At 54.8% G+C, this 16,075-nt stretch overlaps 1 protein-coding gene across 3 annotated transcripts in view; it reads left to right on the top strand.

Annotated features, from left to right (window-relative positions):
* The window catches only part of LOC119953395 (puff II/9-2 protein-like), a 44,627-nt gene that overhangs the window by 12,185 nt on the left and 16,367 nt on the right, over positions 1 to 16,075 (top strand). Inside the window, exon 1 of one of the 3 annotated variants that reach the window (XM_038777629.1) lies at positions 2,774 to 3,003. The exons of 1 other annotated variant lie outside the window; for it this stretch is intronic. In XM_038777629.1, the coding sequence (XP_038633557.1) occupies positions 2,785 to 3,003 (219 nt within the window). In that variant the 5' untranslated portion in view covers positions 2,774 to 2,784. Of the gene's footprint in view, positions 1 to 2,773; positions 3,004 to 11,852; positions 12,153 to 16,075 lie in introns of those variants that run through there. One more of the 3 variants, XM_038777628.1, reaches the window with a different exon arrangement.

Raw genomic sequence — 16,075 nt, 5'->3', positions numbered from 1 at the left:
GGTAGGGAGTGGTGCGGGGAGGGTAGGGAGTGGTACGCACATGGTGAGTGAAAACAGCGCTAGTGAAAACCATCCTGTCATCCAACACTAGAACCTGTGGTGCTGAGTGTCTGGCGGGTAGGGAGTGGTGGGCGCACTCCGGGACCTGCAACTTGTCGGGTCCCGGGACGCGAATGTGAGGTTGCGAATCCAGATCCTTACGAACATGGACCACAACACCCCCTTCTTCTACTCACTCGAAAAAAGGCGCGTGGTCCGTAAGCAGTTCCGTACGCTGCTGGCCCTCGTCTCGGATCCGGAGGAGGTTCGGGCGCAAATCGTAGAATTTACAGTGCAGAAGGAAGCCATTCGACCCATCGAGTCATCACCGGCACCGGCACTTACAAAGAGCACCCTACTCAAGCCCACGTATCTACCCTATCCCCGTAACCCTGAATCCCCGCTTAACCTTTTTGGACACTAAGGGCAATTTAGCATGGCCAATCCACCTAACCTGCACATCTTTGGACTGTGGGAGGAAATCGGAGCACCCGGAGGAAACCCACGCACACACGGGGAGGATGTGCAGACTCCGCACAGACAGTGACCCAAGCCGGGATTCGAACCTGAGACCCTGGAGCTGTGAAGCAATTGTGCTAACCACTATGCTACCGTGCTGCCGAAGCTTCTCCAGCGCTCTCTTCTCTCCGGACCCGTCCAGCGAGGACGCTTGCAGAGTTTTGTGGGAGGACCTGCCGCGGGTTAGCACGGAAGGCGTCGGTGGGCTTGATACCCCTATAAGCCTGGGGGAACTGACCGGCAGCCAGTCCAGGGGCAAAACCCCAGGGCTGGACGGGCTGACCGTGGAGTTCTTCAGGGCATTCTGGGACATCCTGGGGGGTGACTATGCGGGGGTCCTGGGGGAAAGTATCGAGACCGGAGAGATGCCCCTCTCATAGTGCAGAGCCACCGTTACCTTGCTGCCAAAGAGGGGGGATGTCTGCCACCTTAAAAACTGGCGTCCGGGCTCCCTCCCCAGTACGGATTTCAAGATTTTCGCCAAGGCAATGAGTTTGCGCCTTGGCACCCTGCTGGACCACATGATCCACCTCTGACCGGTCCTACACGGTCCCGGGTCGCACAATCCATGGCAACAATCATCTGGTCCGGGATCTGGTCCATCATTCCAGAGGGCTGGTATGTCGAACGCCTTCCTGTCCCTTGATCAGGAGAAGGTGTTTGACACGGTGGATCACGAATATTTATTCGGTACTCTGCAGGCATTCGGGTTCGGGACGCAATCTGTCGCCCGGATCCGGCTTCTGTACACTGCCGCAGAGTGTCTGGTTAAGGTTAACGGGTCCCTGACGGCGCCCTTTCGCTTTGAGAGAGGAGTGCGTCAGGGCTGCCCTTTATCTGGCCAACTTTATTCTATTTGCGTGGAGCCTTTCCTGCGCCTCCTGCGGAGCAGGCTGTCGGGACGGCTTCTGCGCGGGCCGGGCATTGGGGTGGTCCTCTCGGCTTACGCTGATGACGTGCTCCTCATGTTCACTGACCCTGCTGATCTGCGGAGGATGCGAGAATGCCAGGCTATGTACTCTTCTGCCAGGATTAACCGGGCCAAATGTTCCGGACTCCTGGTCGCTCCGTGGCAGACGGACCCCCTCCCAGAGGAGCTCAGGCCTTCCACCTGGAGCAGGACCAGCCTCCTCTATTTCGGAGCCCATCTTTGCCCGGCTGAGGAATCCTGGCCGGCTAACTGGCAGGAGCTGGAGACCAAGGTCGCCGCTCGCTTGAGACTCTGGACAGGACTGCTCCGAGTGCTGTCTTACAGGGGTCGAGTTCTCATCATAGACCAGCTGATAGCCTCCATGTTGTGGTACCGGCTGGTCACTTTGACCCCTCTGGCGACCTTCCACCTTCGGACCCTGCAACGATACCTTTACGTTGTGCCCCTCCACGATGGTGTGCCCTGGCGACGCATTTCTTCCACCAGGTGCATGGCCTGAATTTTGTTTTTAAATTTAGAGTACCCAATTCCTTTTTTCAAATTAAGGGGCAATTTATCATTCGCTTTGAGAGAGGAGTGCATCAGGGCTGCCCTTTATCTGGCCAACTTTATTCTATTTGCGTGGAGCCTTTCCTGCACCTAGGGCCAATCCACCTACCCTGCACATCTTTGGGTTGTGGGGGTGAAACCCACGCAAACACGGTGCGTATGTGCAAACTCCACACGGACAGTGACCCAGAGCCGGGAGCGAACCTGGGACCTCGGCGCTGTGAGGCAGCAGGGCTAACCCACTGTACCACCGTGCTGCCCGAGGGGCAATTTATTATGGCCAATCCATCTAAAATGCAGATCTTTGGACTATGGGAGGAAACCGGAGCACCTGGAGGAAACGCACGCCGACACGGGGAGAACGTGCAGATCCCGCACCGTCACCCGAGGCCGGAATTGAACCTGGGTCCCTGGCGCTGTGAGGCAGCACTGCTAAGCACCGTGCGACCGTGCTGGTCATTATACTAAAGGATCAAAGCTAGGAGCTGCCTCAATGCTCTGTTCAACAATTGACTGGGGGGTGACCAACATCTGAGCTGGTTTGAAACCTGTGACTTCCAGTAAATGTGTGTGTGTGTGTGTTGGGGCGGGGAGGGGAGGGTGGGGAGGGGGCAGGAAATATGAAAATATCTGATGGTGGAAATGACGCAGTTGTGACCTGAATTGAAATATTGCAACATAAGATAGGTGCCGAGCTGCCAGCGCAGAGTTGACTGCAGTAGATGCCCGGGAACAGCAGACAGAAGATGAGAGATTGTCTAGGACACAGCACCTCTGCTTTAAAATGGTGGGGTTTGCAGCTGTTCTCAGTTGCGGTGATTATTGCATGTTCAGTTATTTTAATAATGTACTCAGATCCAGTGAAACAGTTGGGAGCATGCCGGGGACAACTGGCAAACAATACCCTGTCGCCAAGTGAACCAACAGAGATAGATTCCTCATTGACGGACTGTCAGAATCAATCGGTGAGTAGCAGAAACATCGAGAATTCAGATGTTCAGCAACCTTCGGCATGTCTGAGACTATGGAAGCATTTATTCAGCAATGACACGGGGTGGCACGGTAGCACAGTGGTTAACACAGTTGCTTCACAGCTCCAGGGTCCCAGGTTCGATTCCCGTCTGTGCGGATTCTGCACGTTCTCCCCGTGTCTGCGTGGGTTTCCTCCGGGATCCTCCCACAGTCCAAAGATATGCAGGTCAGATGGGATTACTGGGGATAGAGTGGAGATGTGGGCTTAGGTAGGGTGCTCTTTCCAAGGAGCAGTGCAGACTCGATGGGCTGAATGGCCTCCTTCTGCACTGTACGTTCTATGATTCTCTGACATTTGTTACTGAAATAAAGTACTGTAGCTCTTTCACAAAACCCCAGAGTCTTTGGAAAATATCAGTTGTTTTGTTCGGAGATGTGTTATTGAGTGGTGATTTTAAACGGGACTTTCTGTGGGTTTTTTCAGTCAAAGGCCAACCAGGCAGTTTGAGAGTTTAAGTTCCGTTCAGTTAAAAAAAAATCTGAGAAGTTCAGGAAACGTGACCGGGAAGCTGTCAGACTGTGAAACCTGTTCATTAATGCCCCTTCGGAAGGGGGGCGAAACTAGCCTTCCTTTCCTGGGCTGGGTTTATATAGGACCTGCACTCCCCTCAGATGCCCTCTGAAGCTGCTTAGCGAGACACTGTGCTGCACAAATCAACATCCTGATAATCATCTTTATTGGTGTCACAAGTAGGCTTACATTAACACTGCAGTGAAGTTACTGGGGGAATGCGGGTTACCAAGAACCAGGAACTTAACTGAACCACCAGCCACACTACTGTATTACAGTGGCTCAGAAAGCAGGTCAGAGGCGAGAGAGTCACTTCCGAAACTCCGTTGCTGGGTCAAAGCTTCTTCCCCAACAGCACTGTGTTGTTACCCCCTACACCACAGGACGGCAGTGGTTCAAGGCGGCTGCGCACAGCCAGATTCTCAGGGAGGCATCATCCAATAGTGGGCAGCATGGTAGCCTTGCGGATAGCACAATCGCTTCACAGCTCCAGGGTCCCAGGTTCGATTCCGGCTTGGGTCACTGTCTGTGAGGAGTCTGCACATCCTCCCCGTGTGTGCGTGGGGTTCCTCCTGGTGCTCCGGTTTCCTCCCACAGTCCAAAGATGTGCGGGTTAGGTGGACTGGCCATGATAAATTGACCTTAGTGTCCAAAATTGCCCTTAGTGTTGGGTGAGGTTACTGGGTAATGGGGATAGGGTGGAGGAGTTGACCTTGGATAGGGGGTAGGGTGCTCTTTCCAAGAGCCGGTGCAGACTCGATGGGCCGAATGGCCTCCTTCTGCACAGTAAATTCTATGTAATAGGTTTGTTAAGTCTTCTGGGTGTTAAAAGGACAGCATACAGATTACTCAGTGTTGTATTCTTTGGGGGTGTGTTTGATTTACTGGTTGCTAAGATGGTCACTTTGTTTTAAAAAGGTTAACTTGAGTTCATTGAATAAACATTGTTTTGCTTTAAAAAATACTTTTCCATTTCTGTTGTACCACACCTGCAGAGTGGGCCGTGTGCTCCCCATACTTTTAAAAGTTGTGGGTCAGGTGAACACCATGATAGACTTTGGGGTTCTCTAAACCCTGGCCCATAACAGTTAGTACTGTTGCTTCACAGGGCCAGGGTCCCAGGTACGATTCCTGGCGTGGATCACTGTCTGTGCAGAGTCTGCACATTCTCCCCGTGTCTGCGTAGTGCTCCAGTTTCCTCCCACAAGTCCCAAAAGACGTGCTTGATAGGTGAATTGGACATTCTGAATTCACCCTCCGTGTACCCGAACAGGTGCCGGAATGTGGCGACTGGGGGATTTTCACAGCAACTTCATTTGCAGGGTTAATGTAAACCTACTTGTGACAATAATAAAGATTAGATAAATCTCCATGGAGACTGTTTGACAATAGTGCCATTCTGACCAACAAAATGCTGGAAAGCCCCAGGTTTATTCCTTCAGCTAGTGCTCGCTATACTCATCTCAGCCTCCAGCAAGACTAAGGCAGCACAATCATTGGACATCAAGGGGCTAGGATTTGGGAAGAGCGTGTTCTTGAAAAAAACTTTATTTTCTATGGGATCGAGAGTCCACTTTAGTTACTGAGTGCCCTGTGATATCTCTGGGACCGGCGAATGTTTGGTTAATCAGTTGGAAATCAGTTAAAACATGGTTGGCAGCACGGTGGCGCAGTGGTTAGAACTGCTGCCTCACGGCGCTGAGGTCCCAGGTTCGATCCCGGCTCTGGGTCACTGTCCGTGTGGAGTTTGCACATTGTCCCCGTGTTTGCGTGGGTTTCACCCCCACAACCCAAAGATGTGCAGGGTAGGTGGACTGGCCACGCTAAATTGCCCCTTAATTGGAAAAAAATGAATTGGGTACTCAAAAAACAAAAAGAAAAACATGAGGTTTGTAAAGTGGTGTCGAGAATTTTGCAGATAATAAACAGCATGGTGGGTCAACACTAACCTTGACCCACCTGCTCAGGCCCTTCTGAAAGATGTCAGGGAATTTAGCCAAGACCCGTCCAGTCCGCGTAGATACATGTGTCAGACTCGCTGCCAGTCAAGGCGGAGTTGCTGCGACCAATCGCGGCCCAGCAAGTTAGGTCCGTCCCCGCGTACCACTACAAACGGCAGATTGGCCGATTGTTGCCAATACAGGACTGGGACCACCGAGGTACCAGCAATGGCTTCCCCATATATGTTGCCGCCTGGGCGTTGGTGTGGCATAGAGCCATGGTCAAATGTTCGGTGGCTGACTACAGAGACTGCTGCTCCTGTATCCAACCCCATCCGTATGGGGTGCCCGTTCACCCAAAGTCTGACATGGATCCTCACGGTGCCGCTTTGCAGTGCAACTGCTGGTGCGAGTGGTTTTCCTCATCCAAATAGTGTGCCCGATCACGGGGAAGGCGGTCGAAGGGGGCTGGGGTGGGCCCTCTTGGGATCGTCTGTCGCCTCAGTCTCAGTGGCCTGTTGCTGGCCCGTATCCGTGGTCCGGGTCTTCTCGGTCATGGGAAACTGCTTGACAGCCCTCTAGGCCTCTTCGCTGGCAATCTGCATCCCTATGGCAACCGTCCCAAGGTCAGGGGCCCTTCTCTTCAGACCTTGGAAAGGGCGCCAGGCACTCATTCGAGCAGCCTAAGTTCAGGACCACCATGCCTTGGAGCTGCTGGACTCCCTGTTCAGCGCTTTCATGGAAGATGGTTATGTCTTGTTTTTAAAATAGTACTTTAGTCCAAACACACTTCAACGTGGCAACATCACAACAACACCACACAATACACACAGATTGTCCATTTTTCCCCTTTTACCCCCGAGAGATGGCTATCTCAACCGCCTGTTGCAAATCCAAGTGAATTTCCGCGAGGAGCTGAGTTACTTTCCTGCGTCACAGATATTCCCTCACAAACCAAATGGTCTCTTAGTGTTTTGTTCAATATCGTCCCGAACTCGCAGAACTCAGCAAGTTTTTGTAGGCGGGCCAAAAAGTCGGTAATGGATTCTTCCTGACTCTGGGTAGCTGTGTGAAATCGGAAACGGCGGACAATTATCAGTGGCTTGGGGTTAAAATGTTCCCTTCCTAAGGCTAATAAGGCGGCAAAAGATCGGGTATCTGGTGCATCAGGATAGGTCAGACTTTTAATGATATTGTAAGTGGTGACTCCACAAACCGTGGGCAGGATTACTGTTTGCCGATCACTGCCGATTATAGAGTTTGTTCTAGAGAGGTATAGCTTCACTCAATGTACTGCCCCCAATCATCGGTACCTGCATCAAATTGCACCAATTTTCCAATGTGAATCTGTTGAAGAACAGCCCCCTGAGGCCAAATGAAAAAGGTCTGAGTTCAGAGCGCTTGGCGCCTCCAGCAGCTCAACTTGATCCTCGTCGCCAGTGTAGAACCCGCACAGAGTGATCTCAGGATAGGATGCCGTTGCCGGAGAAGTTTGTACTCTCTGGAGGTCACGGGTCCACAGGCCGTGACCCCTGGGAGGGATGTAACACTCACCCTTCACCTCCCTACTTTCCTCACATATCGAAGACTCACACCCACCAGACACCACATCTTCATTCCTCCTACTCTTCCATCCTAAACTCTTCAACTTGATCTTCATTTGAGGTTCGCAGCTAAATCAGGGATCAAATACAGATGCGGCCTGTTGGCAATATCATATGTATCATTCTGTTTTATTCAGTATAAGTACGAATGTTTGAGCAGTAGAAACACAGAGCAACATCATTACCATTTGGCCCTTGTTGGAGGCACAATCCCCATGTTTGGATTGAATTTGTTTATTGTCACGTATACCGAGGTACAGTGAAAAGTATTTTTCTGCGAGCAACTCAAACAGATCATTTAGTACATGAAAAGAAAATACATAAAAGTGCAACACAAGGTCCACCATGCAAATACATAAACACTGGCATCGGGTGAAGCATATAGGAGTGTAGCATTAATCAGGTCAGTTCATAAGAGGGTGTAGTTACACCCTCGTCGTGCCTCAGGTACTCTGTGTTAGGCATTGCAACATATAAAACCTCTTAATTTCCTGTGCTCAGGGTGTTTCCACTTATACTTTCTTTAAACAAAAGAGCCTATGCAGGGCCGGCCCAAGGTACCGGCAACTCGGGCAGTCGCCCGGGGCGCCATTTGTTAGGGGGCGCCAGAGACTCGGGTGCCGCGCATGCGCAGTTGGGCCGGTGCCAACCAGCGCATGCGCGGTGGCCGCCCTCCCCAGGGCGGCCCCCTCCGCCCCCCCCGTTCCCCCCCCCCTCCGTCCCCCCCCTCCGTCGTCGTCCCCCCCCCCCCCCCGGCCGCCCCTCCGTCCGCCCCTCCGTCCGCCCCTCCGTCCTCCCCCCCCGCCTCGGCCCCGCCCCCACCCCGGCCCCCCCCGCCTCGGCCCCGCCCCGGCCCCCCGCCGCGCCCCCCCCCTCGGCCCCCCACCCCCCCGCCTTGGCCCCGCCCCCCGCCTCAGCCCCCCCCGCCTCGGCCCCGCCCCCCTGCCTCGGCCCCACCCCGCCCCACCTCACCCCCCCGCCTCGGCCCCCGCCCCCCCTGCCTCGGCCCCCCACCTTGGCCCCGCCCCCCCCGCCTCGGCCCCCCCGCCTCGGCCCCCCCCCGCCTTGGCCCCCCCCGCCTCGGCCCCCCCCCCACCTCGGCCCCGCCCCCCACCTCGCCCCCCCCCCGCCTCGGCCCTCCCCCCCGCCTCGGCCCCGCCCCCCCACCTCGGCCCCGCCCTCCCCCCCGCCTCGGCCCCCCCCCCCGCCTCGCCCCCCCCGCCTTGGCCCCGCCCCCCCACCTTAGCCCCCCCCGACTTGGCCCCCCCCCGCCTCGGCCCCCCCCACCTCGGCCCCGCCCCCCCGCCTCGCCCCCCCCCCCGCCTCGGCCCTCCCCCCCCGCCTCGCCCCCCCCCCCGCCTCGGCCACCCCCCACCCCCCCACCTCGGCCCCGCCCCCCCGCCTCGGCCTCCCCCCCGCCGCCTCGGCCCCGCCCTCCCCCGCCTCGCCCCCCCCCCGCCGCCTCGGCCCCGCCCCCCCGCCTCGGCCCCACCCCCTCCCCGCCTCGGTCCCGCCCCCCCCCGCCTCGGCCCCCCCCCGCCTCGGCCCTCCCCCCCGCCTCAGCCCCCCCCCGCCTCGGCCCCGCCCCCCCACCTCGGCCCCGCCCTCCCCCCCCGCCTCGGCCCCCCCGCCTCGGCCCCCCCCCCGCCTCGCCCCCCCGCCTTGGCCCCGCCCCCCCACCTTAGCCCCCCCCGCATTGGCCCCGCCCCCCCGCCTCAGCCCCCCCCCGCCTCGCCACCCCCCACCCCCCCCACCTCGGCCCCGCCCCCCGCCTCGGCCTCCCCCCCGCCGCCTCGGCCCCGCCCTCCCCCGCCTCGCCCCCCCCCGCCGCCTCGGCCCCCCCCGGCCTGGGCCCCACCCCCCCGCCCCACCTCACCCCCCCCCGCCTCGGTCCCGCCCCCCCCGCCTCGGCCCCCCCACCTCGGCCCCGCCCCCCCGCCTCGGCCCCCCCGCCTCGCCCCCCCCGCCTTGGCCCCCCCCGCCTCGGCCCCCCCCCCACCTCAGCCCCGCCCCCCCGCCTCGGCCCCCCCGCCTCGGCCCCGCCCCCCCACCTCGGCCCCACCCTCCCCCCCCGCCTCGCCCCCCCCGCCTCGGCCCCCCCCCCGCCTCGCCCCCCCCCGCCTTGGCCCCGCCCCCCCACAGCCCCCCCCGCCTTGGCCCCGCACCCCCGCCTCGGCCCCCCCCGCCTCGGCCCCCCCCCCACCCCCCCACCTCGGCCCCGCCCCCCCGCCTCGGCCTCCCCCCCGCCGCCTCGGCCCCGCCCTCCCCCGCCTCGCCCCCCCCCCCGCCGCCTCGGCCCCGCGCCCCCCCCGGCCCCCGAAGGGCGCTGAAGTTCAGCTTGCCCGGGGCGCCAGCAACCCTAGGGCCGGCGCTGAGCCTATGGAGACCGTTTTACCCCTATCATTACCTTGCTATCATTTGAATAGCCTAATTACAAAAGATGTGATAACCATAACCCAGTAACCCTACCCAACACTGAGGACAATTTTGGACACTAAGGGCAATTTATCATGGCCAATCCACCTAACCTGCACATCTTTGGACTGTGGGAGGAAACTGGAGCACCCGGAAGAAACCCACGCAGACAGTCACCCGAGGCCGGAATTGTACCCGGGCCCCTGGGGCTGTGAGGCAGCAGTGCTAACTGTGCCACCGTGCCCCCGTAGGACTAATTAGGAAGCTCCTTACCTTCCCGCATTCGGACTGCTGTCAGATTGTAAACATTTCACTGGCCAAATTACAGAATTTCAGAACGATTACAGCACAGAAAGAGGCCATTTGGCCCATTATGTCTGTGCCAGTTCTACAAATGAGCAACTCGCCTAGTTCCATTCCCCCACCTTCTCCCCATAACCCAGCACATTCTTCCTTTTCCTTTAAAAAATAAATAAATTTATAGTACCCTATTATTTTTTTTTCCAATTCAGGGGCAATTTTAGCGTGACCAATCGACCTAACCTGCAAATCTTTGGGTTGCGGGGGTGAATCCCACGCAGACACGGGGAGAATGCGGAAACTCCACGCAGACAGTGACCCAGGGCCGGGATCGAACCCCTGTCCTCAGCGCCGTAGGCAGCGGTGCTAACCACTGCGCCACCGTGCTGCCCCCACATTCTTCGTTTTCAGATAAAAATCCAATTCCCTTGTGAATGGTTCGATTGAGCCTGCCTCCACCACACTTAGGCAGCGCATTCCAGATCTTAACCACTCGCTGTGTGGAAAGGGTTCTCCTCCTGTCTCCTCCGTCACTTTCTTTTACCAAATACCTTAAATCTGTGCCCTCTAATTCTCGATCTTTCCACCAATGAGAACAGTTTCTCCCTTTCTACTCGATCCAGGACCCTCATGATTTTGAAAAGCTAATCAAGGGATTGCTGGTGGCTTCGGCACCCGGTTATTTTGTTTCAGCTCCTACTATACTTGGGCCTCAGGGATTCTGCTTAGTGTTTATCTTTTAGTTCTCAGACTGTGGCCTGGTTTCATTCTGCTGACTTGTTTTGTTTTACCATTTCCCATCAAGTAACCGTTAAACCATCTTGAGCCAGGGTTTACCACAAGCAGGATTACAAAATAGACTCCGGCCATATCACAACCTGTCATTTACAGCTGCTCCACCACAATGTTTATGCTTGTTTTCTTTTATTAGCAAATAGAACCTGTTGTAGCAATTTCTCAGCGTTTGTACGCAGACTTGAGGGACAGGGGAAGTAGGCGGTGAGAGGAGGCAGTCGTATTGTTACTGGCCTAGTGATCCAGAGACCCTGGCAAAGATCTGGGGACCCGGGTTCAAATCCCACCAGGGCAGATAGAAATCTGGCATTAAAATTCTAATGATGACCATCACAGAATTCCTACAGGGCAGAAGCAGGCCATTTGGCCCATTGAGTCTGCACTGACCCTCCCAAAGAGCACTCTATAAAGCTCACTCCCCTATCCCATCCCCACAACCTAATCTGCACATCTTTCTACATACAGTAAGGGGCAATATAGCACGGCCAATCCACCCAACCTGCTAATCTTCATACAGAGGGAGGAAGAAGGCTTCTATTAACACAAGTAGGCTGATATTAATTGCAATGAAGTTCCTGTGAAAAGCTCTTGGTCGCCTGACACTGAGGGAGAATTCACAATGTCCAATTCACCTAATAGCACATCTTTGGAGACTTGTGGGAGGAAACCGGAGCACCCGGAGGAAACGTAGTGCAGCTGTATAAGTACCCGTGTCCAGAGTCAGCCTGGGTCACTACAAGTTCATCGACAGGTAACAGGCTGGCTCTGAAGTAAGTCGATTAAAGCCTAGATTCACATCGGAAACACGTGTCTGGTGAATTGATGGTTCCATCAACTCTTAGTGCCGGTCCCTTCTACGGGAAGGTAGGAGGGTGGAGCGAGGGATAGAGGAGGGGATGATGTGAAAGATACCAGTACATGTGGAGGTTGAACCGATTTACCAAAACAGGTCCTTCGCTGCTCTGAAAACCCTTCAGCCCTCCAGCCAAATATTTTGCAAGTCACAAAGCAATCTGAAAATAAACTCAGCAACAGGTATGAGTGCAAAACAGAGGTGTGGGGGGTGGGGGGAGAGACCAAAACTTGAGCTGGTCTGAAACATGTGACTTCCAGTAAACGTGTGTGTGTGTGTGTGTTGTGGGAGGAAATATTAAGATTTTTGATGGTGGAAATGACGCAATTGAATAAATAGAAGTATTGCGACATCAGGCTGGAGATAGTTGCTGAGCTGCCAGGACAGAGTTGGTTGCAGTGGGTGCCCGGGGAACAGCAGACAGAAGATGAAGTTGACTGATTCTCCAGGATCCTGCAAGTCTACTTTAAAATGGTTGCTTTTGCCTCTCTTCTCGGTTACGATGATTATTGCATGTTCGACATTTTTAATAATCAACGCGGGTCCACTGAAGCAGTTGAGAGAGTGCAGGCAACAACAGGCAAACGATAGTGTGTTGCTGAATAAGTGCCAGGAGAAAGTGACGGAGGCGGATTTCTCATTGACGGAGTGTCGGAAGCAATCGGTGAGTAGGTAAAACCCACCAGGAATTCAGGGTGCTCAGCAACCCCAACCTTTAATCGTTTTGTTTGGAGATGCCTTATTGAGTGGTTAGTTTAAACGGGACTTTTTGTGGGTTATTTGAGTTCAAAATCCAACCAGGCACTTTGGGAATTTGAGTTCCGTTCAGTTAAAAACAAATCTGAAAAGGAGAAGTTCAGGAAACGTGACCAGGAAGCTGTCAGACTGTGAAACCTGTTCATTAATGCCCCTTCGGAAGGGGGGCGAAACTAGCCTTCCTTTCCTGGGCTGGGTTTATATAGGACCCGCACTCCCCTCAGATGCCCTCTGAAGCTGCTTAGCGAGACACTGTGCTGCACAAATCAACATCCTGATAATCATATTTATTGGTGTCACAAGTAGGCTTACATTAACACTGCAGTGAAGTTACTGGGGGAAAGCGGGTCACCATGAACCAGGAACTTAACTGAACCACCAGCCACACTACTGTATTACAGTGGCTCAGAAAGCAGGTCAGAGGTGAGAGAGTCACTTCCGAAACTCCATTGCTGGGTCAAAGCTTCTTCCCCAACAGCACTGTGTTGTTACCCCCTACACCACAGGACGGCAGTGGTTCAAGGCGGCAGGTGACTGCCACCTTTTCAGGGGGGCATCATCCAATAGGAAAACACATGGGTGGCACGGTAGCACAGTGGTTAGCACTGTTGGTTCACCGGGCCAGGGTCCCAGATTCAATTCCCGGTTTGGGTCGCTGTCTGTGTGGAGTCTGCACGTTCTCCCCGTGTCTGCGTGGGTTTCCTCCGGGTGCTCCGGTTTCCTCCCACTGTCCCGAAAGACGTGCTGTTAGGTGAATTGGACATTCTGAATTCTCTCTCCGTGTACCCGAACAGGTGCCGGAGTGTGGCGACTGGGGATTTTCACAGTAATTTCACTGAAGTGTTAACGCAAGCCTACTTGTGACAATAATAAAGATTAGATAAATCTCCATGGAGACTGTTTGACAATAGTGCCATTCTGTTCAACAAAATGCTGGAAAGCCCCAGGTTTATTCCCTCAGCTAGTGCTCACTATACTCATCTCAGCCTCCAGCAAGACTAAGGCAGCACAATCATTGGACATCAAAGGGATAGGATTTGGGAAGAGCGTGTTCTTGAAAAAGAACTTTATTTTCTAAGGGATTGAGAGTCCACTTTAGTTACTGAGTGCCCTGTGATATCTCTGGGTAGGTGGGTTGGCCACGCTAAATTGCCTCTTAATTGGATTAATTTATGAATTGGGTACGTTAAATAATAAAAAATGAATGAGTGCGCAAGCAGACAAGGCTTAAAAATTGTACAGAAATTCTGAAGAAGTTACATTTGCCTCAAGATGTTAACCATTTCTAGCTGCACAGATAATTTTCAGCAGTCTCAGATTTTCCTTTAGAGTTTCAGCATCTGCAGATTTTTGCTTTTATTATTTTGACGAGTACCAAGAGCGCACCCCCCCCCCCCCCCCCCCCCCCCCAACCACCACCACTCCCTCTCCCCCTCCACTCCACACCTGGGCCATTATCTCAGAAGTGAATGTGAGGGTGGTGGGGAGAGGGAGGGAATCACAGGGTTATCATACACTGTGGGTAGCCGATTAAAAATCGAAAGGCCCACATTCAACCAAAGATTGAAGGAGGTCAGCTGGGATTTTCCATTCAGGTTCCTGGAAGCAGTGGGTTGGGGGGTGGGGGGGCAATTGAGGCAGACCCAGGGTGGGGAGGGACAGCAGGGGAGCAGTGCTCAAGGCAAGCTTAGAGATCCATAGAACCCCTACAGTGCATAAGGAGGCCATTGTGGAGTGGAGTGCTGTTGTGGGTGGGTATGGGGTGGTGTTTCGTGCTGCCTGCAGCATTGAGCACGAAGTGGGTGGGTATGGGGTAGTGTTTCGTGGTGCCTGCAGCATTGAGCACGAAGTGGGTGGGTATGGGGTGGTGTTTAGTGCTGCCTGCAGCATTGAGCACGAAGTGGGTGGGTATGGGGTGGTGTTTCTTGCTGCCTGCAGCATTGAGCACGAAGTGGGTGGGTATGGGGTGGTGTTTCTTGCTGCCTGCAGCATTGAGCACGAAGTGGGTGGGTATGGGGTGGTGTTTAGTGCTGCCTGCAGCATTGAGCACGAAGTGGGCGGGTATGGGGTGGTGTTTCGTGCTGGCTGCAGCATTGAGCACGAAGTGGGCGGGTATGGGGTAGTGTTTCTTGGTGCCTGCAGCATTGAGCACGAAGTGGGTGGGTATGGGGTAGTGTTTCTTGGTGCCTGCAGCATTGAGCACGAAGTGGGTGGGTATGGGGTAGTGTTTCTTGGTGCCTGTAGCATTGAGCACGAACCCGCTATCAAACAGGACTCTGTTGCGTTTTCGGCTGTAGCGAGGAACATTCTGCTGAGGCCGCACTTATCTCATTTCCTGCACTGACAAGGTCAGCCTGCCAGTGCAGCAAGAGTATTCGCGGATAGAGGTGCCATTTTAAAATGCCGCCCCGATTTCTTGCCCCCCCCCCCCTTGCCCCCTTGGACACCCCACCGCGGTCTCTGGACACCCCTACTGCACTTAACGTACGTCTTATGGGGTCCTCTCACCCCATCTCCTACAGGGCACCCCTGGCATGATCCCTGGCACCCTGGCAGTGCCTCCGATGGCTTGGGAGACCCCCATGGTGCCATTACACCAGGTCCACGTTTGTGCGGACCAGTGCCAAACGCCACCTTGGCGAGGTCTCCCAGGCATGGGCGTTTGTTCCTGGGCCATGGAAAAAACCAACATAGACATGTTTAAATTTGCCTGATGGTGTTAATCTTGTTGGATCTCGCAAGGGGTTCCGAGGCGTCGAAAATCAACCTCACATGAAATTTAACAGCCTCATCGCACCACCGTGCGGGCACAGAAAGGCTGTTCGATCGTGCCCAAAGGGCATTAAAGAGAAGCTTTAACAACCAAGAAAATGATGATCACACTGCAAATCGAGCTGACCCCTAGTGGTGAAATGTCTCTGTCATTACTGGTATCAGTTTGGTGTGAAGTCGGAGAGATAGTGCAATCAATCAAAGTTCTGGCAGGTGACCGGGACAATCTCCTGACAATCTCATTAGGAACTGGAGGAGGGCATTTTGGTTCAAGTCCATGTCGCTATCCAATAATAATAATAATCGCTTATTGTCACAAGTAGGCATCAATTAAGTTACTGTGAAAAGCCCCTAGTCGCCACATTCCGGCGCCTGTTCGGGGAGGCCGGTGCGGGAATTGAACCCACGCTGCTGGCATTGGTTTGCTTTACAAGCCATTTATTGAACCCACTATGCTAAACCAGCCCCATTTCAATCATGCTTGACCTGCTCCCCATCTCCGCTGCACATCCCTGACCCCCCCCCCCCCCCCGGCCCAACAGAAGTCTACCAATCCCAAACTTGAAAACTCCACATGGCACCCGGCATTGGCAGCTTTTGTTGGAGACAATTTTCCAGATTTCCACTCTACCCTTTGGATGACGGGTGATAGTCTCCTCTCTCACTCCTGAACAGCTTAGCTCTAATCTTTGGATTGTGCCCCCTTGTTCCGCAAACCACTGAACCAACCCCATAGCACTCCACCATCAGAAACAGCTTCCCTGTCCCTTGTTTTTAATTCAGACCCAGTACGTGGGCACCGCCACAATGACCAGCATTCAGTACAGTCTAATTGCCCCTTGAGAAGAGGGTGGTGTGCCGTCTTCTTCAACCTCTGCAGTCCATGTGGTGTAGGTACACCCACAGTGCTGTTCGGGAGGGTGTTCCAGTTTTTAAAAATAAATTTCGAGTACCCAATTCATTTTTTCCAATTAAGGGGCAATTTTAGCGTGGCCAATCCACCTACCCCGCACATCTTTGGGTTGTGGGGGCCAAACCCACGCAAACACGGGGAGAATG

The sequence above is a fragment of the Scyliorhinus canicula genome, chromosome 18 (genome assembly GCF_902713615.1).
Source record: "Scyliorhinus canicula chromosome 18, sScyCan1.1, whole genome shotgun sequence".
NCBI lineage: Eukaryota > Metazoa > Chordata > Chondrichthyes > Carcharhiniformes > Scyliorhinidae > Scyliorhinus > Scyliorhinus canicula.
Note: the sequence above shows the minus strand (reverse complement) of the source record. Positions and strands in the feature narration are given on the sequence as shown.